This window comes from Lytechinus variegatus, chromosome 2 (assembly GCF_018143015.1).
Source record: "Lytechinus variegatus isolate NC3 chromosome 2, Lvar_3.0, whole genome shotgun sequence".
Lineage (NCBI taxonomy): Eukaryota > Metazoa > Echinodermata > Echinoidea > Temnopleuroida > Toxopneustidae > Lytechinus > Lytechinus variegatus.
This window is the reverse complement of record NC_054741.1, coordinates 74,142,777-74,166,921: the sequence shown is the minus strand read 5'-3', so window position 1 is coordinate 74,166,921 and position 24,145 is coordinate 74,142,777. Positions and strand designations below refer to the sequence as shown.

The window sequence follows — 24,145 nt, the reverse complement described above, 5'->3', positions numbered from 1 at the left end:
CCTCCCCCTTTTGCTTATTGCCAATTTATTTGGAAATTCACCATTTTGGACCCAACATTGAGGAAAAAAGCATTTGTGCATTATAGTATTTTATTGCTTTGAGAGAGTAGTGTGTTCTACCTGCTACATAAATAAGCGCTAGCACATCGAACCCTAGCCCTATAAGGGGCTGTCTAATGTCACCCCTCCTCTATATCATGTATATTGCCTATTTATTGAAAATTTCAACATTTTGGATCACCCATTGAGGCATATTAAGGGGCGTTTCTATATCATACAGCCAATTTTATTTTCTTGTAATTACTTAGAGAGAAAAGCGTAGGCTTTGCTCTATCAGCTACATATTATTAGGAAGCGCTGGCACATCGAAACCTATCCCTCACACGGGCTGATAAGTCAAACCCCCCCCCCTCTATTATCATGTATAATACCTATTTATTGGAAATTACACCATTTTGAATCGCCCATTGAGGCAAAAGTGCGTTTCTACTATACAGCCAATTTCGTTTTCTTGCAATGACTTGGAGAGGATAGAGTAGGCTTTGCTCTATCAGATACAATAGACAAGTGCTTACAAAGAAAAGCCTACCCCCTCCAGGAAGCTGTTGAAATTAACCCATCCATTTTGCATTATAGCATATTTATTGAAGAATTCACCATTTTAAAGCCCCCATTTAGGCAAAAAGGCGTTTCTGATATATAGCCCTGCCACTTTTACTGCATTGAAACCACTTAGGGATGAAAGAAGAGGTTTTTGCTTTATCAGCCACATATAAAGAGGTGCAGGCAAATAAAAGCCTACTTCCTTCAGGGGACTGTCGAAATTACCCCCATCCCCTCCCATGAAATTCACCATTTTGGAGCCCCCATTTTGGAGCCCCCATGTAGGCAAAAGGCGTTCCCGATATAAAGTTCTACCACTTTTACTGCCTTGAAACCACTTAGGGAGGAAAGAAGAGGTTTTTGCTTTATCAGCCACATATAAAGAGGTGCAGGCAAATAAAGCCTACTTCCTTCAGGGGAGTGTTGAAATTACCCCTACCCCCCCTCTTGAAATTCACCATTTGGAGCCCCCATTTAGGCAAAAAGGCGTTCCCGATATATAGTTCTGCCACTTTTAATGCCTTGAAACCACTTAGGGACGAAATAATAGGTTTTTGCTTTATCAGCCACATATAGAGAAGTGCAGGCAAATAAAAGCCTACCCCCTCCAGGAGGCTGTCGAAATCACCCATCCCTTTTGCATTATTGCCTATTTATTGAAAAAATCACAACCTTGGAGCCCTCATTGAGGCAGAAAGTCATTTCTGATTATTTTTCTGCCGTTTTTTACCCTTTAAAACACTTGGAGAGAAAAAGAATAGGCTTTGCTTTAACAGCTAAATATAAAGACATGCTCGCAAATTAAAGCCTATCCCCATCAGAGGGCTGTTGAAATCATCCCACCCCTTTTTTTTATTATTGCTTATTTATTGAAAAATTCACCATTTTGGAGCCCCCATTGAGGCAAAAAGGCGGTTCTGATAAATAGCTCTGCCACTAGTACCGCCTTGAAACTATATGGAGAGGAAAGAGTAGGCTTTCCTCTAACAGCTACATGTAAAGAAGTAGCTCTACTATATACTAGAAACACGTTTTTTCCTTAACGGGGGTTCCAAAATGGCGATTTTTACAATGAATTGGCAAAAATCGTAAAAAAGGTGGGGTAACATAATTATAGTCCCCTGAATTGAGTCAGGCTTCGATATGGCAGCAATTTGTTCTATATAGCTGAAAGAGGGGAACCTATTCTTTCCTCTCCAAGTGGTTTCAAGAAAGAGAAATTGTGTGTTTTATACAGCAGAAGTGCATATCGCCTCAATGGGGCTCAAAAATTTTGAATTTTCAAATAATTAGGCAATAATGCAAGAGAGGTTGGGTGATTTGACAGCCGCCCAGATGGGTAAGCTTGAATGTGCCAGCATTTCTTTATGGAGCAAAGCATGTTCTTTGTTCCTTAATTGGTTTCAAGGCAATAAAAGTGGCAGTACTATTTATCAGAGATGCCTTTTTACCTCAATGGGGGCTCAAAAATGGTGAATTTCCAATAAACAGGCAATGACGCAAAGGCGTGAGGGGGCTGATTTCGACAGCCCCCAGAAGGGTCCGGCTTTTATTTGCCAGCACAAAATTATGTAGCTGATAGAGCAAAGCCTATTCTTTTCTCTCTAAGTGGTTTCAAGGTAATAAAAGTGGCAGAACTATATATCAAAGACACCTTTTTGCTTCAATGGGGGCTTTAAATGGTGACTTTTCAACAAATAGTCAAATAATGAAAATTAGTTGGGTAACTTCAAAAGCCACCTGAAGGAGATAGGCTTCGATTTGCCAACACTTCTTTATATGGAGCTAATAGAGCAAAGCCTACTCTTTCTTCTCCAAGTCATTGCAAGAAAATAAAATTGGCTGTACTATATAGTAGGAATGCGCTTTTGCCTCAATGAGTGATCCAAAATGGTGAAATATCCAATAAATCAGCAATATACATGATATAGAGGGGGGGGGGGTTACTTAGACAGCCCCTGAGAGGGCTAGGGTTCGATGTGCCAGTGCTTATTTATATGAAGCTGGAAGAACGTAGTCTACTCTATCCTAAGTGATTTCAAATCAATAAAATTGGGTGTGCAACAAAGCACAAACGCTCTTTGGCCTCAATGTTGGGTCCAAAATTATGAATTTTCAAATAAATATGCACTATTAAGCAAAAGCCCCCCCCCCCTAAGAGGGGTATGCTTCAGTGTGCCACTTCTTTGGATGTAGCTGGTAGAACAATTAAAGCCTACTTTTTCCTCTCAAAGTGGTTTCAAAGCAAACAAAGTGGCTGTACTGTAGTAGAAATGCCTGTTTTTGCCTCAATGGGTGCTTCAAAAAATGGTGATTTTCCAATAAATAGGCAATATACAACAACATAATATAGCCAAAGGGGGGGGGGGCTTCAACTTCCCCACCCTATGAGAGTGTTAGGCCTTGGTGTGCCAACATTTTGTTTTATGTAGCTGATAGAGAAAAGCCTACTCATAACTATCCAAGTGATTAACGAGCGGAGATAATTTGATTTAATTTTAACTACAGTATACATTATACATATTATACATGTTATACATATTAGTCTATGGAAATGCATACAAAAAGTGACATTTCTGAAATTGAAGTATTCAAGTTTGATACCTTATAAATTTGCTAAGAAGAATGGTACAGAGTTGAAATTTCATCCACATAATAATAGTATATCAATAAAGTTTTCTGGAACTTTTCAAGGTCATTGATTCATTTTTCTTAGAATTATGTACAATCATGTATTTGCAAAATTTTCAATTTTTGGGGAAAAATGAAAAAAAATGCACTTTTCTACTTAAAATCTCAGCCATATGACCTACTTATCCCCTATAAATGGTACCAAATTGTAGGAAATTTATTCGTCTTTCATATGACACTAATTTTGTGGCAATTGAATGTTTATGTCAAAATCTATGTACGAAAATTCAAATGTTCTGAAAATTTGGCGGCCATTTTGAAAAAAGCGCCCTCACGGGTTAATTTTCAGGATACAGCCTGGTTACCTCATATATTCATATTCAGCATAAAAAACTGGTCTAGAAGCACTATATGAAAATTTCTCCTTTTTCGTGTGGCACCTTGCTCAATTATAACCCGGACTAATAACCATATTAAAATATTTACAATTTATCAATTTCTTATTCAGATGCTTGTTATTACAAAAAGTATTATTTTATACAGATCAGAATTCACTTTTGCTGATGTGATTCAAAGTGAGTGGCACCGAAAAAATATCACCAGTCATGCGTAACTTATGAACAACTTAATGAAATGACCCCCTGGATCAGAATTTTAAATTTCATGTCACACTGCCCTAGCTGCAGAAAAGTGTGGTTTCCTGAGACTGCTGATCTATCATTGCAAAGCAACGTTACAAAGTGGAGATGCTACCATATGACTGAGCGGTGAGGAACAGACTTCACATTATTTAATTTAGCTTGTTTAAATCTACCAGAATCTTGTAGTCAGGAAACTCTTAGGCTTGCTTAATAAAGCTTGCGATTATAGTAAATGCACCACTGAAGTTACTCTTAATTCAACTGGCTTTTGAGCCCTGTTACCATTCAAGTAACTGTGTCATTAACACGGACAGTAAAGTTGTAAGCAATGGGACCCCAGTAAGCACTGACATCCACAAGATGTAATCAAGACTGATCATCGTCATGTGTCCATATGGAGATAATAGAGTGTTTGTTGATTGCTATTTCATGTAAAAATTCATCTAATATGATCTTCAACTCATCACATATAATTACTAATTTACAAAATGTGTTGATGGGAAGAATCATTGGGTGATAAGTTGCATTTCAATTTGCTGGCATCTAAATGCTTTAATACTTCATTTTGGAATCGACATGTAATGGGAAATACAGAAAAGTGAATATTTTGCTTTGGACAAGATTTAAGACCAAGAGATAAGATAAAATTAAACAGGGAAGAAATTTATATGGGAAAAAATCTGTTTATATGAAAATATGGAGGAAGAGAGCATATATTGCACCCATGATGCACTATTGAAAGATATATGATTGTGACAGATTTGGGTGCAAATTTTACAAAAGGTAGCAAAAATTCACCATTGTGATATCAGAATTTGAACAGTTAACATTGGACATTTTTTTTTTAGGACAATGAAAGTTTGTTCATACATATGTCAGCATGTTATGTAAATCACCTTACCTCAGCTGAACAATGTTTTATAACAATGGTTGCTGAGCTATTTTGTCCCACCAAATCTAAACTGTTGCTTGAAAAATTGACACATTTTTGCACAAATTTTGCACATAAAAAGAGATAAGGAAAAGTATTTTCCATTTAATGGACAAGAAAATAAATACTCATAAAATTAGTTGTAAAGGATTCTATGAATAAATAACTGACTGGAATTGATACAATAGGAAAAAGAGAATCTGAAGAAATTGGTGTAAAAGTTCAGAGTGAGAAAGAGAGAGGGGGTGGGGGACTGGAAAGAATTCAGAGAACTAAGGGCCTTGGTGGTCAGTAGGCAGAGGGAGAGAGAGAGAAAGGGTGAAATTGAAATACAATCTGAAAGATGATACAAAGTGTTAATATAATCCTCAATTCTCTAATCTTTTCTGATTGTATATGATAATTCTGTAAAACCCATTTTCTGTATTTGATGTGATAAATAGTAGTTTGGCCTTTCATCCAGATGATCCAGTGGTATTTTATAGTTTGCTTGTCCCTCAAGTGCTTTGTTCCAGAGGCAAAACTCCTGTATCAATTATCTTTGAAGAATGAGGAAAGTTTGGATGTAATTGCAGTGCACTGTGTACTATTTTTTTCATAAAGTACATTGCACTATCTAGGGAATAAGATTTGATAGAAGTTGCATTCATCCAAGATGGCACTGAAACAAGTGCAGTAAGAGCTCGTTAAACATATATGCTTGTGCAACTAGGAGAGGAAATAGACCATTTAGTGTCAGTTTGGTTGAGGAAACACTATTTTCTTTCTCTACTATAAAAGTTTTAGATGTTGAAAACCGAATATCCCTTTCAGAAGAGGAGTCATTACTTAATTGGCAAATGAATGTAAATACAATTTTTCTCGGGTTTGGTTAGCAGCATTCAAATGTCTCAGAGGTGAGTTTAGCTAATTTTAACCAAATTGAATCATTGATTTATTCACTAATTGCTAGGCCAAGAATTGAAAGTACCAGTTTGATATATTTCTGATCCAGTTGTTTCATATTGCCAAAACGATCACTCACTGGAAATAAAAAGATGATGCATTCCACATTTAATAATATCACTAAGGCCCCCATTCCACAGAACAGAGACCATTGGAAGACTTAAAATTGGTTAGGTCTTGCAGCGGTCTTAAAGATCACTGAAATTTTGTATCTCTGTGGAATGGCTCAGGAAGACCCCTCAAAGAACTATGAAAGACTCATGGATATTTCTTGTCTTACTGGTCTTAGAGTAGTCCTAAAGAGATCTTTCAGTTGTCTTTCGGAGATCTTTTATGCAACAAGTGATCTTTCAGAATTCTTTCCATAGACTTTGCCTGGTCTTTCTTTTCAATGATCTTTCAATGATCTCTCATGAGTCTTACAGTGATCTCCGCAAAAATCTTGACAGACTGCCGAAAGATCATTGTAAGACTATGAAGACCTTTGAAAGTTCATCGAAAGACTGCTGAGAAACCACTGAAAGACCGTTTTCCTGTAACACCATTGTAAGACTGTTATGAACCATTTCAAAAAGTTTTAAAGACCACTGAAAGATTGGTCAAGACTTGTGCGAGACCTCAAAGACCATTGTAGGTTCTTTGAGAGACCTCTAAAAGATCAACCAGAATTCATGGTCTTTCAAAGGTCTTTCAGCTGTCTTGTTCTCTGGGAAAAAAAATAAGAAGAAAAAGAAGTGCATTATTTTGATTCATTTATTCTTATTTTTTTTGTCTTTGTGTTTATACCATACCATGAGCTCATGCATTGAGAGAAGAAGAAGAGCGCCGAGCGCGAGGGAAGCCAGGCGCTGGCCTGGGCGGGCTGCGGCCAGCTGGGCGGCGCGGTCTGGCCGCCTAGTAGTACATTCGGGTCGAGTCGATTTGCGAGGCACTGGGACTGAGTGGGAAGTCAAACAGGAACAGCCGGGGATGTTGGATGTTTTCTTTACTCCCAGTTTCATCTTAAGGACTTAATTATTGAATCAGCTACAGACCTGCTAACTTGTGTAGGTATAGAAATTGCGTACAATTTTGCCAATGATCATTATTTGAACTTAACTGGCGCTTTCGTTTCGCATACCGTACGCCCGGCCCGAAGGCGAAGCATCCTCGGACTTAGTCTTAGACAGCTGGCAGCCGTCTGTTTCGAGGAGTTTTTTAACATTTTTTTTTATTTCTCCTCGTACACAGACGGCTCGCTATCGTGCACGCACCTTTAGGGGACTTGCAATGCAAAATCCCCCCGTCGGGGCTCTTCAATTTTTGTCTTTAATGTATTGTGACCAAAATGCAAATGAATACCGGTATTCCCTCTTGGCATTAATTGCCAAAAAACGGAGAAAAATCAAGTTAAAAGGAACAAAAACAGTGACTAACCTTGGCTGTCACGCAAATTCACTTCCCCGTTTTGTCCGATCTTAAGTACATAAACATATGGCCATTGAGTCCCCTGTACAGATCGCGCTAGAACTTCGGTCTCTGTATGGCAGTGAGTCCAAACTTCGCGCGTGTCCAAACTTTGCGGACGGTCATTATCTCCAAAACTAGCCAATACCCTTAAAATCTGACATCATCAATGTGAAAAGCGACCTAAAATTACCCTTCGCTGAAAGTTTCTTTAGGATTAGTCCAGTATTCATGAAAATATTGGCAAAAGATCTGCAAATTTGTCACCGTTAGCGCCCGTTTTGAAGAAAGCATCAAGCATCACGATATCACCATTTTACAAGCAGAAATCATAAAAAATGTGAGTTAAATGTGGTACTAACCGATTCCATAGCATTTTGCCATCAATCTGATATAAATATTTCACTTTTTGAACTTGAGTTTTTGTTTAAATCTCCACAAAAGCTTTGGTGCGCGAAGTTAGGTCACACTCTTTCTGAACGTTTTTCCAGCACAGCCCGCATTCACCGATCGGAATAGAATTTTGAGATCGCGATACCGGCGAAACCCAGTGACCTACTTTACATTTTCGTCCATGATTTTATAGTTTACGATCTTGCCGTCAATGTGGTAACTATTTCTTGAATTGGTTTTGTATAAATTATGAATAATTTGTGGACAAAATTAAGCCTGATGAATATTTTTGAAAAGTGCGCGAAGTTTGGACACCCCATCATATTTGGTGAGTGAAGCCAACGGAGTTCAGCTGAACAACCAACATAACAGAGACCGAAGCTTTTGGTCTGTATTTGGTGAGTGAAGCCAACAGAGTTCAGCTGAACAACCAACATAACAGAGACCGAAGCTTTTGGTCTACCTCGGACTCGGAGCTCGTCCTGGGGGACGCCGCCCCGCCACGAAGTGATCTGGGGCCGATTACACGAAAGGGTCTTTGCAAGGACCGTCTTTCGTGTCGCCCATCTTTTATGAATGATGCGCCATGTTAAATGCATTTTCAATAGATCTTCTGCAAACATATTTCATTCGTCCGTTAACACAAACAAAATATTTGTGTGTAAAATAATTGTGATATATCATGATTGTATAAAAAACATGATAAAATTTGATTTAAAAGCACACTAACGAATCTTATTCTTTATCATAAATTTCAGAAACACCCCGCTTATAGCGTTTCATAAAAGATGGGCAACACGAAAGACGGTCCTTGGAAAGACCATTTCGTGCAATCGGCCCCAGTCTAGCTCTAGTCTGTCGTAGTCCAGGGGCCGATTGCACGAAAGGGTCTTTCCAACTCCAAGGACCGTCTTTCGTGTCGCCCATCTTTTATGATACGCGATAAGCAGGATGTTTCTGAAATTTATGATAAAAAATAAGATTTGTTAGCTTGCTTTTAAATCAAATTTCATACAATTTCATTATATATCATATCATTTTATAAACAAACATTTTGTTAATTTTAACGGACGAATAAAAGTGTTTTCAGATGATTTATTTAATATTTAAGATGCGTTTCACATAGCGCATCATAAAAAATGGGTGACACGAAAGACGGTCCTTGCAAAGACCCTTCGTGCAATCGGCCCCTGGGGCCTGTTGCATGACGAGATGAGCTATACATAGGACTAGGAACGTCCTAGGCCTAACGTAACTTGGACCATTCTTCCGAGATAGGATAAGGAAGATCGGCGACAAATCAGCGTAAACCGTTTCGCAAAGGCAATTTTGTTTTGAATCGAAGTCCGCGACATCCTGTGAGATATCGATAGTATCGGTAGAATTTATAGTCTTTATCGTAATCTGATTCATCAGTAATTTTAATTTGTTAGAAAATCACATTTTTATAAAAGAAGATCAAACACAACGATACTTATCATGGTTTTAAGGATTGATATATAAACTAATCTTGCAAGGTGAAAAGCAAAAAATCTATCGATTTCTTGCAGCATAAATATAAAAATCAAAATCACATTTTTGTTAACCAGACCTGATGTAGTTTTGAAGGAAACTACAGTTTGGTAATTCTAACATTAGTAAAGAAACCCTGCAAATAAAATACGTAGTGAAAAGCCATATTATGAGGATTTTCATAGCTTGAATGATATTAGATTTGGGTGTTTTTCAAGTCCTTTTAAATATCATTTGTTGAACTTGAGGAACAAATATGGTTTGAACGAAATAAAATCAAATTTAATGTGCCTGACTATATGAGACTATGACGCAAAAGCCATTTGTGAAAAAACTAAATACAAAATAAAATGGAAATTATGTGTGATTCGTTAGGAATTCACATGGGCGGTTGGAAGAGGGGTGCTGAAGTGATGTGTGTGTTTCATACACCATGGGCAGTATAACCCCTTCCCTTGAAATCTGTTTGATATGTTTTAATAGTATAAATTTAACCAAAATTACTTTCATTGTAGGCTATATTGAAAACATTCTTTTTGCTCCTTTTTTTTGCTAATAATTTTTTTTTAAATTCCAAACCAGCACCCCTATCAATCGTTACCATGACCTGGCGGTGTTAGCATGAGGTGGTGCAAGGTGGAGACTGTCCAGTTTTGTTCTGGAGGGAGTAAAATGAGGTCGAATAGGAGAAAAGGGGTAGGGGACCACAGGATTAATTATAAAATTATATTTTTTAACTAATAGTACTGATAAATTTCTCATAATTTATATATTGGTTAGCGGATCGTCTTGTAAAACGAGTCAAGTCTGCGGGGGGAGGGGAGTGGGGATAATACATAACATCGTCATGCACCATATAGTATGGCCTACTGTCATTCAGTGCATGCACGAGGATGTCACATAATTTTGCAATATTTATTTAAACATCTCTGCACTTCTCCAACTCAAGTCAGACTTCGCCTCATATCCACTTTCTCACCTATATGCATTTCATTTCTATCTCTATTCACTTTCCATTCCAGGACCTTACACTTGATGTACAATAATCATTTTCGCAATTGTTTCTTACCAACAACCATGCAAACCTTCAAACATCACTCAGCTATTGGACTTGATCTATAAATGAAATTAAATACAAGGTTTTACTTGTCATCAGGGTTGGCGGATTTAAATCACGTTGATTTAAATCGTGATTTAAATCGCGATTTAAATCACCATGATTTTTTTTAAAAAATCATTGATTTAAATCACTTCCATTGAAACATGTACAAATCATGGACAAAGTATTTGTTCAATGCAGTTTTAATTCTTCAAGTCAACTGAAAAACTTTGAATTAACTTTATATCAATAAAAGATCAACAAAGTCTTCATATCTACTTAAAACAAATTAAAATCAAATTAATACAATCAGGTAATTCCTTAAAAACTACAGATGTATGTTGTCAATAGGTACTCATTTTTTGTAAATTATGTCGAGTTTTTCTTCTGAAATTTTACATTCTTTGTCAGTTATTATTAGTCAATTTCTTAACATAAAGTTTTCACATAATCCAAAGACTTTTCAGAGAGCAGTTTGTAAAAAAAAATATAATATATAAAAGTCGATGAGAAAAGGTTTGTTGGCAGTTTTCCAGTTTTGATCCTTCGCCTACACATAACTACTTCTGTCATGTAAAATAAAAAAATGATACCTGCATGTAATCAACATATTTAACATGCCTCTTATTTCGTATTGTTACATTTATCATACATTTGATGTTTTGAATAACATAATTATAAAAATCACATTAACATAATGTAGTACAGTCATAATTTGACTGTTGAGAAAAGCTTTCTCTTATAAACCTTTTAAGTCACTGCAGCCCATTTTATGTTCAGTGCTACAAATAATGGAAGTTTTGTTTCTGCATGTAATAATGGAAAGAGCTCTATAACAACAATTTGCAAAACTCAGAATAAACATTTAACACTGTATTTTAACGTTAAGATGCAGGTACTTCAGTTACAATCATTGGCAGTTGTAAGCTGTGTCTCATTTAAAATAAAATACTTCTTTTTGTAATACATATGTTGTAATTTAAGCAGTTTTGCAGTTTTTATCCTTTAAGTTAAAAGTAAGTAGATTTTTTTTCATACTTCATGGATCAAACAGATTTTTTTGTAGAGAATATGGGAATAAAAATTGTAGATTAATGTAAAAAAATCACAGTAACAGAATGTAGTATAGTCACCCTTTGACTAAGCTATCTCCTATATTGTTCTCCAAAACTGAGAGTTTTGCATCTATATCTGTAGCAAGAGAAGAGCTTTTTATCAAAAAGATCCTTAACATATACAGTTGTAGTCTCTCTTTGACTATTGTAAAGCTGTGACTAATTGAAAAAAATCATTGATTTGAATTATTTCTCTTACAATATACATGAATACTAGTAATTGGCAAAGGGTTTGTTGGCAGTTTTGATAAGGGATTTTTTCTCTTGGATTTTTTTAAATATTTGAATGAAAAATCCCAGAGGGGAATGTTCTCTACTCACTGGGAATTCCCTATGGAATATTCCTTCATAGGCCTATGTATGATAGAATTAAGTTCAGATACATGATTCCTCAAATTTATTTTTAATTGTCCATTTTTACTGGATTTTAATTACAAAATATGTGGTTAAGAACAATATTAGGGGTGAAATGTATAACATCAATATTGATGTCATTGTAAGAGTAAGGGGGGGGGATAATTACCCCTTTTTTCGAAGGAACTTTAAAAAAATAAAAAAAATCAAAAAAATCTGATTTAAATAAAAAAAATCTGATTTAAATCAAATAAATCCGATTTTTTTGATTTTTTTAAAAAAATCAAAAAAATCGCCAACCCTGCTTGTCATATTGACTGGATGTTTATTTTGCTCATTTCGAAAAGCTTTGATGAAGCATGGAAGTTAGGAATTTTGAGGAAATTGTTTCTTCTTGAGTTGAAGCTTTTCTTTTGCTTCTTCCAATCGCTGCTCCTCTATGAATCGTTTTCCCTTTTTCTTCCGCCAGCCTTTGCTTTATAATCTGGAGAAAGATAGAAAAGAGAAAATGACATTTTATTAATCAATTTATATTTTTGATAATATTTACATATATATAAACACACAATCATGTACAATACAGATAAATAAATAAATGTATATATATATATATTAGGCCTAACTCAAGTTGCTGTTCTTGGACAACATTTTTTTCAACACTTATAGAGAGTACCTTCTCAGAAAATGTCGCCTTTCGGCATCTTCCCTGCGGAGTCAGAGGTTTTGGTTTCTTAGATGCCGATGCCGGTTGAGAAGTACATGTGGCGGACGATTCGTTCCGAGATCCCGCTGCTGTCGCCGGGGGCAAGACAGGGTGGAGGTGGCGTTGGGGGAGATGAGAATGCGGTGGTTGACGACGAGGAAGGCCTGCTAGCGGCTGTTGATGTCGACACAGCATTAAGCGCTGGCTGGTTGGAAGGAGGTGCATCGTCGAGTGTATCAAGGCCCCCCTCTACTCCATGTACAGTTGTTGACCCAATAAAAGTCAGCACTCGTGAATCCTCATCAGTTACCTTTATTTAATATGATAAGAATTCAATTATTTTATTGTTCATATGTTTCATGGACACTAGAAAGTTCTCACGTTTTAAAGGCCATCTGCACTTCTTTTTTCTGTGAGTACCTTTCCGTATTTTATAATGGTGAACCAATTGTAATTGCAATTTCATTTGTTACCAATAGATTTCATCATGCAGAGGCACCATCATCGTGCATTATTATCACTATCACCGTTAGCATTATCATTACCATTCACCACCAACACCATCCTCGCCACAACAATCGTCGTCGTCATCGACGGGCGTCATTGTTACCATCGTCACCAACATGTTTACCTTGTATTTCGGGTCTAGTGGCGGACCACCACCTGTTTTATTCGCACATCTCCTTTCCGCAGCAGCTTTTGCCTTTACTTCGGATTGGTATTTTGACCATTTTTTCCTGGTCTCCTCCCCATTCCTGCCTGCGCCGCCGACATTTAGTTTTTCAGCAATGTCAGCCCAATTTGTTTTGGGGCCAATGCAGAACATGCATCTTTGAAGCATGTGAGTAACGCATCTTTGTTGCATTCTACCTCGTTTACTAGAACATGGAGCTCTTGCGGGCTAAAATTCTGCCTTTTTTTCTTGTTGCTCCCGCCATATCTGTAAATCAGGCTTACATGTATTTACATTACATCGTCACCAACATGTTTACCTTGTATTTCGGGTCTAGTGGCGGACCACCACCTCTTTCATTCGCACATCTCCTTTCTGCAGCAGCTTTTGCCTTTACTTCGGATTGGTATTTTGACCATTTTTTCCTGGTCTCCTCCCCATTCCTGCCTGCGCCGCCGCCGATATTTAGTTTTTCAGCAATGTCGGCCCAATTTGTTTTTTTGGCCAATGCAGAACATGCATCTTTGAAGCATGTGAGTAACGCGTCTTTGTTGCATTCTACCTCGTTTACTAGAACATGGAGCTCTTGCGGGCTAAAATTCTGCCCTTTTTTTCTTGTTGCTCCCGCCATATCTGTAAATCAGGCTTACATGTATTTACATTACATTGTCACCATTATGTTTACCTTGTATTTCGGGTCTAGTGGCGGACCACCACCTCTTTCATTCGCACATCTCCTTTCTGCAGCAGCTTTTGCCTTTACTTCGGATTGGTATTTTGACCATTTTTTCCTGGTCTCCTCCCCAGTCCTGCCTGCGCCGCCGACGATATTTAGTTTCTCAGCAATGTCAGCCCAATTTGTTTTTTGGCCAATGCAGAACATGCATCTCTGAAGCATGTGAGTAACACATCTTCGCTGCATCCTACCTCGTTTACGAGAACATGGAGCTCTTGCGGGCTGAAATTTGGCCCTTTTTTTCTTGTTGCTCCTGCCATATCTTTAAATCAGGCCTATTTAACTGAAACAGCGATCGTTTCGATTTTACGGAACAGTTACCGTCCTTCCAATAATATAATAATAATAATATACTAATTTATATAGCGCAGAAACTATGTGCATATATTCTACTGCGCTGCAATTTAGAGCTGGTGAAATGCTTGAAAAACAGAATTAGAAAAGGGGGGTAAAAGAAATGTATGGGAGTTATTTGAACAGATAGGTTTTCAATTTAAGTTTGAACGTTTCTATTGATGGGCAGGATCTCACAACATACGGCAAACCATTCCGTAACTTTGGGGCTGCACAGGCAAAAGCGCGATCTCCCAAAGTTATCTTTGTATTACGAGCGGGGATGTGAAGGAGCAAATTATCATTAGAACTACGCAGGTTGTGAGAATGTCTGTGAACTTTTCTTTGTAAAAGCTCAGAAATGTAACTGGGGGCTTGACCACTTAGTGCCTTGTATACAATTAGCAAAATCTTGAAAGATATTCGTTGGCGAACTGGAAGCCAGTGCAGATCTTTTAATACAGGGGTAATCCTTGAAAATCTAGATTGACTACAAATCAGCCGTGCACATGCGTTCTGTACTCGCTGAAGACGCCCAATTTGAGATGAGGGGAGCCCATACAACAAACTGTTACAATAATCTACCTTACTAATAATGCATGCATGGACAATTGTTTTCATGCTTTCATTGTCAAAATATTTTCGTATACGTCTGAGGTTGTATATCATGTGAAATGAAGATTTGCACACATTGGTAATATGTGCTTCCATATTCAATTGCGAATCAAAAAATACACCAAGATTTCTTACATTAGAGTTTGGTTCTATGACTGAACTGCCAACTGATATCCCGTCAAAATCTAGCTTATTCAGTTGTTTAGATGTGCCGATAACTAGTAATTCTGTTTTACTGTCATTAAGCATAAGTTTGTTATGCAGCATCCATTCACGTATGTAACCAACACAATCTTCTAGAAGAGAGATGCTCTGCTGGACTTGCGGGACTCCGAAAGGTACTGAGAAAATTTCAGACACAGTTTCATCAATTTGGATCCGCTGACATCTGTCAGTTAGATATGATTCTATCCAGTCAAGTACTACACCCTTAATACCAAAGTGTCTATTTAGTGTATGCAATAGGTTAGTATGATCAATGGTATCGAATGCGCTACTAAGATCTAATAAAAGTAATAAGGTGACTTTCTTATCATCCATAGCCATGAGAATATCACTCTTAATTCTTAACAGTGTGGTTTCAGTACTGTGATACTGTCTATAGGCTGACTGATTAATTGGAAGAAGAGAGTTGCGGTCGAGGTGATTCATTATTTGCGTATATGCAGCACCTTCCACAAGCTTTGATACATACTTCAGATTACTTACAGGCCGAAGATTACAGAATTTTGTTTCCAAACCAGGTTTTTTCAATAATGGTTTAACTATCGCGGTTTTCCACCGCGAAGGAAAATTACCAGATGACAATGAGAGATTAATTAGAGATGTAATGGTGGGAATCAGTGTGTCCGTACACTGTAAAAGAATCTTTGTGGGCATTGGGTCAGATGCACAAGACTTTTTGCTGAACTTAGTTATAAGTTTCTTAACATCCTGTTCTGACAGAAGAGTGAAGTTAATAAAGTCAGGTACGTCATGGGAGGAGACCTGAAGATAATTTGTCTTTGGATTGCTGCTTGCATTCAATCTTGACTCAATATCTTCATGGATCTGTATTACTTTGTTCTGAAAAAACTTGCCTAAATCATCCACAAAGCCCTGTTTGTCAATAATGCATGGTATTACAGGTTGTTTATTCGCAATATTCAACAGAGACTTCACCACACGAAATAACTGCTTTTGATCACCTTTGTTTTCCATAATCAAATCATTGTGATGGATTCTGCGAGCTTCATTTAACACATGCAACATGTGATTGCGCAGTGACTTATACCTAATCCAATCGCTTATCGTCCTAGATTTTAACCAACGCTTTTCAGCTTTCCTTTTCTGTATTTTTGCAATCCTTACATTATCAGTGAACCAAGGTACTTGGGTTCGCAGAACAACTTTTTTAGTTACAACAGGTGCATGTTTATCTAAGATACTATTTAGTGTTACATCATATAATGAGACAAATTCCTCAAGATCACAAGGTGTATGTTTGCAAAGATCACTACTGGCTATATCAAACTTCATCGCATCAATGTCAATTACTCCAAGCCTACGGAATGACATTACTTTAGAAGGCAGTGGAGGTTTGTATGAGTTAAGAGTGCACATAACAGGAATATGATCACACAGAAGAGAACTATGTGGCCAGGGTTTGCCAACTATAATTTCATCTGACTGTCGATGAATCATCAAGTCAAGGGTATGACCATGAATATGTGTACTGAAATTGACCAATTGTGTGCAAAAAAGAGACTCGAGCAGATCCGAAAAAGCTCTTGCCTCTGCCTTGACGGTATCCACATGGATATTAAAATCCCCAACAATTAGCAATGGGAGATTAGACAACAAATGACATTGGATGTAATCATTAAACTCAGATATGAATGATGAAACTGTTACAGGATGAGATTCTGAGTATGGCGGTCTGTAAATATTAATCAATTGCACATTAAATGACTGATACGAGACAAGATATTCAGCAAACTCGAAAGAGTTCTTCTCACCAGCAGCTGCCATACGGACATCAATTGTCTCTCTAAACACAAGGCCAGTCCCGCCGCCACGGCGACCACTTCGTGGATGATGAACAAATTGATACCCATTGGGAGTAAGTTCGTGCAGAACTGCTGAGTCATTTCTATTAAGCCAAGTTTCTGTAATGGCAACCACGTCTACTTTGCTGTCACAGATGAAATCGTGAATGAGGACAGTCTTATTGCGTACAGACTGTACGTTTACAGAACAGAGTTGAAGATTCGAAGATGATGATGACGATCCTGGGACTCCAACGATGGGACTCCTACCTTTCCAATTTGCTATAATATGCCTATTATGTTGCCTTTTGCGAAAATCAAGTTTTACATGTTTTTCCTTGCCTCCCTTTGATATAACAGATGCTGTTTTTTAATCCAAATTACATTTCATCTTCCTACAACGAACGAATGCATTAAACTTTAAAGGTTCTTGCCAACCTTGCAAATTCACATGCCATTAGCATAGATACAGATGGGGGAGCTTGGGGGCCATGATGGAAACTAGAAGGGCAATGACAGAGGAGAAAAGGGATATAAAATGGAAGGAAAAGGGTAACAATTACTAGTATAAAATGATAGAAGCATTTTAAACAAATTTTGAAAAAATAGGTGTAAAGAAAGTTATGGAATTTTAAAAAGTCTTTCAAAAGTTTCTAGGGAAAAATTAGCAAACATGCTTCAAAATGGCAAATTTTGTGTAAAAGTCTCCATATGTTTTGTACATTTTTACCTTTATACATATTTATGATTATCTCCTTACCTTTACATATGTGATGTGAATTTAGTTTCCTACAAACATACCAATGCTTACGCTTTAGGTGTGAGATTCCCGCCTTGGGGACTCTTGCTCAACCCCCTCCCCCAAATCTCTTCACGCCAAAGTATACATTAATCACAATGCCTGTAATCTTATGCCGAGGCACAGAAAATCTTGTGCATGCATACCTCCTGCTTTGGTATTTATCATTTACATATATCATACCCATTACCATTTTCCCATTTTTGGTTTCATTTAATGACTGGATACTCTAGGGAGTATATCATAGGAGCTCAATATCCACTTTGATGGCTAAATCATTACTGTGGATCCAATACATTGTTGTTTATGCAGGTGAAGAACAAACATTAAAAATGCTGGTTGGAAGGCTCTCCAGAAGTGTTCCATTGTTGAGCAAGGCCCTCACACAATGCAGATGTCCTTGTCATTCTAACTATCAAGCAGTATCCCCAACCATGTCTGTAGCAAGGAACTATTCAGATAACAGGTATTACAAAGCTTATGACTATTAAATTTCCCCGTACGCTTTGTACAGGGAATATGTTCAATAAAGGACAAGTGATATCTCGGTCATACTTTTCCACATTTCCATTTAAGCATCTTTGTGAGAAATTTAGTGGAATATGTACATAATTGACAACTTTGGCTAAATAGATATATATAATTTTAACATTTGAAATGTTTTAAAACTAAAAAAAAATTCACCTATCAAATTTAAAAGTAAGTATGTAGACAATCTAATTTTATTGGACCGTCTTAAAGAAAATGATCCCTTTGGTATACGCTGTTCAATTTGGGTCAGTGGTCCTGCCTAAATATGAAGTTGAGCCCTTAAAAAAAAATATATTTTTTTAATTTTTTTATTTAAATTTTCCAGTGATGATTTCCAGGTGGTATTTTATTCCACCATGTGTGGACTGCAGACCTGAATTATCGGTCGCCAAATGGTACTTAGTTTTATGTGAGGGTATTTGTATCATAAATCTGCTTTGTTTACTATGTAAATTGTGACCATGAATCTCGGATTCTGGATTCAACAATTTCATCACATTTGGATGCTTAATCATACAGTGCTATACTTGTATCTGGCAAGCCTGTGGCAGGCTTTCATTTAAGCCTCTAGATCTACAAAGTTGTCAGGTTTTCTGAACAACCATTGTATGACAGGTATCAATAAAATTAGGAAATTTTAGTTACATAAGTGACGATGTATATTCTCTTCTTTTCGATTGCAGGTCTGTGAGTTTATCTTATGGTGTTCATGAACCAAAGCGACTAACAGATTCTAGTTATCACCCGGTGCTTGTCTTACATGGTGTGTATGGATCTCGGAAAAATTGGGAGTCTTTGGCAAAACGTATGGCATTGGAGCTGTCTAGACCAGTAAGTAGGATTACAGATGGGTACCATCAAGCAGATACAGCTTTGCAATCAAAATGCATTTTTTGTCAGAATTATCCAATCTAAAAGTATTCTTGAAATTTCAAGCTCATAAAGTCTTTGTTTTGGGTACAGCTACATGTATACAAAATGCAACTAAATATTGTGATGAAAGTATCAGACTTAATAGGGATTGGGGCTCGTCTGTATCAATTATGAGATATGGCATCATAGTAGCTGGATACAAGATCTATGAAAATTCATTGGATGTGTTGATGAGGATCTTCGTCTTGTAGAATGTTTATTTGCTTGGTGGTGTTGAGGATTTCTTTCTCTTTGTAGGAGATGAAAGTAGAATTAAATGAATCTGAAACTGTAGGCTAAATTTGCCTTTTTGGTGAACTGAAGAATAAATAAGGGGCGTAAGGGGCGTTGACCAGGCCATTCAACTGGGAAAATAGTGGCCCAGATAAATAATGGAAGCATAAGCAAAGTCAAGACTTTTCATGAAATGCAAATATTGTGAGATATCTGTGAATAGCCCCATCTACTAAGTGATTGAAATCTTTAGATGCTCCTTTTCTAGGAGCCTAGTGATGCGATGTTTGCGTATCTGCAGTAAAGAAACTACACTGTACAATAATTCAAATCCAGTTTGCGTACATTACTTGTTGCAATGTCTGGTAAACCTTGAGAGATTTCATGTCAAGGACAACTTGGGTTAAAGAAGTATACAACATGAAATAAGAGTACATAGTAAACAGGTTGATTGGGCGATGCATCGCAGCACTGTAACAACCGATACACACAACACATTATCATCATTCTCTCTTATTAACATCATCATAATCATCATCATTACCATCATCTTTTAAATCTATCTTATTGAATTATCTTTAATAGATTGTGACCATCGATGCTCGGAACCATGGCCAGAGTAGCCATTCAGCTATCATGAACTACGAAGCAATGGTCAATGATATTTTATCCCTGTTGGAGCTTGATCTCATGACGGATCGATGTGACCTCGTGGGGCACAGCATGGGAGGTCGTACTGCAATGGCTCTTGCACTTTCTCATGTAGGTTAACTATGTGTGATCAAATAGGTTCCCTTTAAAAGCATTTTTTTTAATCAGGATACATTCAAGCGTGAAATAAGCTAGATCAATAGTCTCTGTTAATAATCGTTTTCCTTGCATCAGTCTTTCTTTTGTGTTTGTGAAAGGAAATCTTACAAGTCCCTTGTTTAACGTGTTGTTTGATGAAATTGATCCCAAGTTGGTATTAATTTGAAATTTAATCTATCACCGCTATAAGAAGTTTTACTTAGGAAGGATATTTGTATAGTCCCAACCAGACATATGGTATGCTCAGTTTATGCACATGATATGGTCTAAATGCAATAGTGTATTCATTCTCATTTTAATAATATCAAGTATCAACCCCCTGCCCCCTCCCATCATCTTTGTCACAAGTTTTCATCCAACTCATATTTAGCACAAGCATCCTGAACCCTGCTTTACATGACAGTGGGTCTCAGTACATCAATGTATGCTACTCACCTCTTTGTAATTATGGTAATTGCTTAAGTGGCAATTGGCAGAATATTCCATAATTCTTGTATTCTAAAAAAGGAATCTCCAATCGGACTTAAAACTCATTAAACCTTTTTTGTTGCTTTATTTTGTTATAGCCTGAAGTCCTGAACAAGCTTGTGGTAGTAGATGTCACCCATAAAGCTGTTGAGACTGGCAGAGATACTGTTAGCTACATCCAAATCATGAAAGATGCCAAGCTGGATCATGCTGCGTCTTTGAGTCAGGCTAAGAAGGATTTAAATGTACAGCTACAACCTGAGATTCCAGTAAGGTTACGATGGTTTACAAACAATAGGCCTAAACTAAAATTAATGATTTGATGATAGTGATGTCTAGTACTTTTTGTTGTTTACTTTCATTGTATTTCATATTGATTTATCCAATTCTCAAGACAGTAGTATGCAAGCACTTTTATTTGGTAAACTATTGACAGATAGTGCTGATAATAATGATGATGATGCTAATAATGGCAATGGTGATATCATATTGATGGTGATGATTATGACAATGACAATGGAGATGACCTTGATGGTAATGATGATAATATAATATATGATAAAGAGGTTGATAATTATGATTAGTACAAGTTTGGAATGATATTGCCAAAGATTGAATTTACTCCATAATTCACAGGATACTGGTGTACGGAACTTTTTACTAACCAACCTAATCCAGGAGAATGGTCATCTTAGATGGAGGGTAAATCTAGATGCTATTGGGGATAACATGGAGCATCTAAAAAGGCTCCATATACCACCAGGAGCATGCTACACAGGAGACACACTCTTTATAGGAGGATCTAATTCTATCTACCTCAGGTAATAGCAATTTTTTCTATTAATATTCCTCCATTATATAGCAGCTTGTTGGCAATATGTTTAGATGGATAAACACAGGGCTTTTATGGAATCAAATAAAGAGAGCTGCGAACTTATACTGATTTTAGTATTTTGTAATGAAAGATGACAAGTATACATACTGATGGTTTTATGGAAAACAATGATTTTTTTTCTTAAAGTGTTGTCCGATGCTTTTTCTTTAAAAATACTGATTTCCTCACAAATATACTGATTTTCAGCTTTTGAAATGCTGATATATGTTCTTGGTCAGGTTAGCAGCTCTGAATAAAGAGGGTGTTAAAATTCAAGTCGATTGTATAACAATAGACCAATAGCATTGCTAATGCATCAGTGTACTGAATTGTGTAGTGATATATCACTGTTCATAACAGTGCTACTAGCTGCCTATACCTAAACGATTATATGGTATATTATTTAAAAAGAGAAATATATACCTAATCTCATTTTTATACCCTCTCTCTATCTCCCCCTCCATCGTCTCTGTTATTCCAGACCTGAAGACTATCCAGAGCTCAGGAATCTCTTCCCCAATGCCAGTTTTGAATCTATAGAGGGCGCCGGTCATTGGGTTCATTCAGAGAAGCCTGTAGAGTTTCTTCAAACCATTCTTCCATTTCTCAAGGATTCTTCATGATGTATGTGTGGATTCAGCTATTGGGATTCTAATGGTTCTGCTGAAAATAAAAACAGGGTAATGTGGAAAACAGGCTACAAATTGAAGAAAAGATTAAATGATGTGTTTTTGTGTTTTGCCAGTCATTCTTTTAAAACACTGACACTGATATTAACCTGGCCAGTGATGTAATGGATTGGTAGGCTCTTGACCGTTTTTCTAATTCTGTCATTTGAAATGTGTAACTTAAAAAGAAATCTTTTATAGAGGTTTTACAGTTAATGAATAACAGTAAATATGAAAGATAAATCAACAATTTAACTTCCTTGCTTTCTCTGGCCAATCAAATTCAGTGGTATTTCCAGTAAAGTGAAGTCTTTCCAGTTGTCAGTGGTGTCTCCTGTAAATGAATTCCCCAATATCATACCTCCTTGTATGCTTGAAACCTGAGACGTGCAAAGTGAATCACAATCAGAGAGTTGCTTGTGTCCACTGTGGGTAAAGAGCATATATTTAGTTGTAACCTCCATCATAGGAAACAACAAATGTGGATTAGAATAAGAAATGTGCCACACTTTTGCTACTTCTGTATTTCAATTTCATTAATAATTATAAAAGGTTAATATTTAAATTCAATAGTGTTAAGAGGTGAAATATCAAGAATTATTTTGTTATAGAGTTTGGTTCAGTTAATTAATTTTTTTTAACATTAATTTTGTTTTAGATGATTGATGAAAATAATAAGATATTTCCTTTGTATGCAGAGGTACTGTGTCTGTTTTAAGAGGCCTTTTTTTTCAAATTTATTTTGAAGGCTAGCAATTATACGTAAAATATGATTAGAATTTAGAAAGGGAAAAAAAGAAGGCTTGGAAAAATATTCCATTTAAAAGTGCAGCGTATATGCTGTTCCTGAATGGAAGCCATTTGTTGGGACTCAACAGCCTTTACCACCACCATGTGTACGTCCGTGCCTTTGCTCGTAAATGCACTTTGACCCTCCGGAAAACGTACGCAGAACTATGTTCGGCCACTCAGACTAGGTTCCCAGCTAAAATCCTTGTCGGTTCTAAGTCACCAATAGGTTTTCCTAACTTCACTTTCTCAGGCAAGTCCATGCCCTTCTCCTGTTCCGACTCAAGGTCGGACTCAGACTCCTCTACCTGCGCCTGTTGACGCAGGAGGCTAAGTGGTTTCCCACTGAGTCCTGGGCCCATTTTCCAAGAATATACCACTTCCATAGTGCCAGGAGAGACATCGACCTGAATCTCTGCCTCAGCAATGGTTGGGTCCTGTATCTCACTACAGACCCGAATCATCCTCCTCACGTTGTTGAGTTGCTCGACATCCTTCACGTTCTCTCCTTCCTTTGTCGCTCAAGTGGACTTCTAACCTCACCTTTGGATGTCTCTCATGACTCACCATGTGGCCCTAAGGTTGTCTCTGCGGGAATACCCCTTATCACAAATGTCACAAGTATACAGCCTTTGACGTCGATGCCTCTCATCGATGTGTTGGTGGAAACTCCTTTTACGTGAGAACCTTGCTCCACAGTCGAAGCATTCAAAGTCAGACACCACCCGGTGCCTCATCTTGAACATGTAATCATAGAATACATACATGAACAAGTAGGGAACAAATTATACCAGTTGATCAATATATTAGTAAACATTTGTTAGTATATGTATATTGAGTTACCTTAATGTTGTTTATTTTTTCCTTCTGAACCTTGGAGTGCTTCCTCTGTTCCCATATTCGCTCTTTGGCTTCTTATGCCAGTTCATGGACCGTTCTTTTTGGTGGTGGGTTCTTTTTGGCTGGTGGAGCTCCCTAGGTAGCACATGTCTGCTGAGGTTGCTTTCTTTTCATGTGCCTCCTATGTGCAGTGCGAACATGGAATGCTACTGACTGATCAATGGGAGAGGTAAACCTGTCCTTCCTATAATACCTCTGGATTGATGATTGGTTGGTTGACAGCAGGTCAAATTTTACAGTTTGGATGGCATTGAAAGTGTCAATATTGATCTTGTTTGTGGTTTTGTTGATAACATTGTTCATCATGCTGAAAGGCTGTTCAATCCTTGGTCCAATGAATTTGCTCAAAGCCCTTGTCAAGACAGGCTTAAGAGATGGATATTTTGGCAGCAGCAGTGCCCAC

The 24,145-nt window shown here is 37.2% G+C and overlaps 2 protein-coding genes across 3 annotated transcripts; one reads left to right on the top strand and one right to left on the bottom strand.

The window, feature by feature from the left end:
* The first annotated feature begins 6,636 nt into the window (after positions 1 to 6,636).
* On the top strand, positions 6,637 to 23,006 carry LOC121408990 (protein ABHD11-like). 2 transcript variants are annotated; one of them, XM_041600753.1, is made up of 7 exons: positions 6,637 to 6,797; positions 17,869 to 18,022; positions 18,771 to 18,918; positions 19,819 to 19,995; positions 20,610 to 20,780; positions 21,148 to 21,332; positions 21,867 to 23,006. In XM_041600753.1, exons 2-7 carry the CDS (start codon positions 17,889 to 17,891, stop codon positions 22,006 to 22,008), a joined length of 957 nt encoding a protein of 318 aa, XP_041456687.1. In that variant the 5' UTR covers positions 6,637 to 6,797; positions 17,869 to 17,888; the 3' UTR covers positions 22,009 to 23,006. The 2 variants fall into 2 exon arrangements, with proteins under 2 accessions (XP_041456687.1, XP_041456688.1); XM_041600754.1 differs by having other exon boundaries at positions 6,637 to 6,801.
* On the bottom strand, positions 11,975 to 13,677 carry LOC121406952. Its single transcript, XM_041597826.1, has 3 exons — positions 13,366 to 13,677; positions 12,403 to 12,683; positions 11,975 to 12,145 (listed from the first exon to the last, which is right to left on the bottom strand). The coding sequence occupies exons 1-3, from the start codon at positions 13,675 to 13,677 to the stop codon at positions 12,037 to 12,039; spliced, it is 702 nt and encodes a 233-aa protein (XP_041453760.1). The 3' UTR covers positions 11,975 to 12,036.
* Positions 23,007 to 24,145: the final 1,139 nt, after the last annotated feature.

Excerpts from the sequence above, each read along its gene's own strand:
- LOC121406952 (XM_041597826.1), bottom strand. The coding sequence starts at position 13,677 with ATGGCGGGAGCAACAAGAAAAAAAGGGCAGAATTTTAGCCCGCAAGAG. Across the intron at positions 12,684-13,365 it reads CACTAGACCCGAAATACAAG|GTAACTGATGAGGATTCACG; the intron begins GTAAACATGTTG and ends TATTAAATAAAG. Across the intron at positions 12,146-12,402 it reads TCAACCGGCATCGGCATCTA|CAAAGGCTGGCGGAAGAAAA; the intron begins AGAAACCAAAAC and ends CAGATTATAAAG.
- LOC121408990 (XM_041600753.1), top strand. The coding sequence starts at position 17,889 with ATGCTGGTTGGAAGGCTCTCCAGAAGTGTTCCATTGTTGAGCAAGGCC. Across the intron at positions 19,996-20,609 it reads TGGCTCTTGCACTTTCTCAT|CCTGAAGTCCTGAACAAGCT; the intron begins GTAGGTTAACTA and ends ATTTTGTTATAG. Across the intron at positions 20,781-21,147 it reads AGCTACAACCTGAGATTCCA|GATACTGGTGTACGGAACTT; the intron begins GTAAGGTTACGA and ends CATAATTCACAG.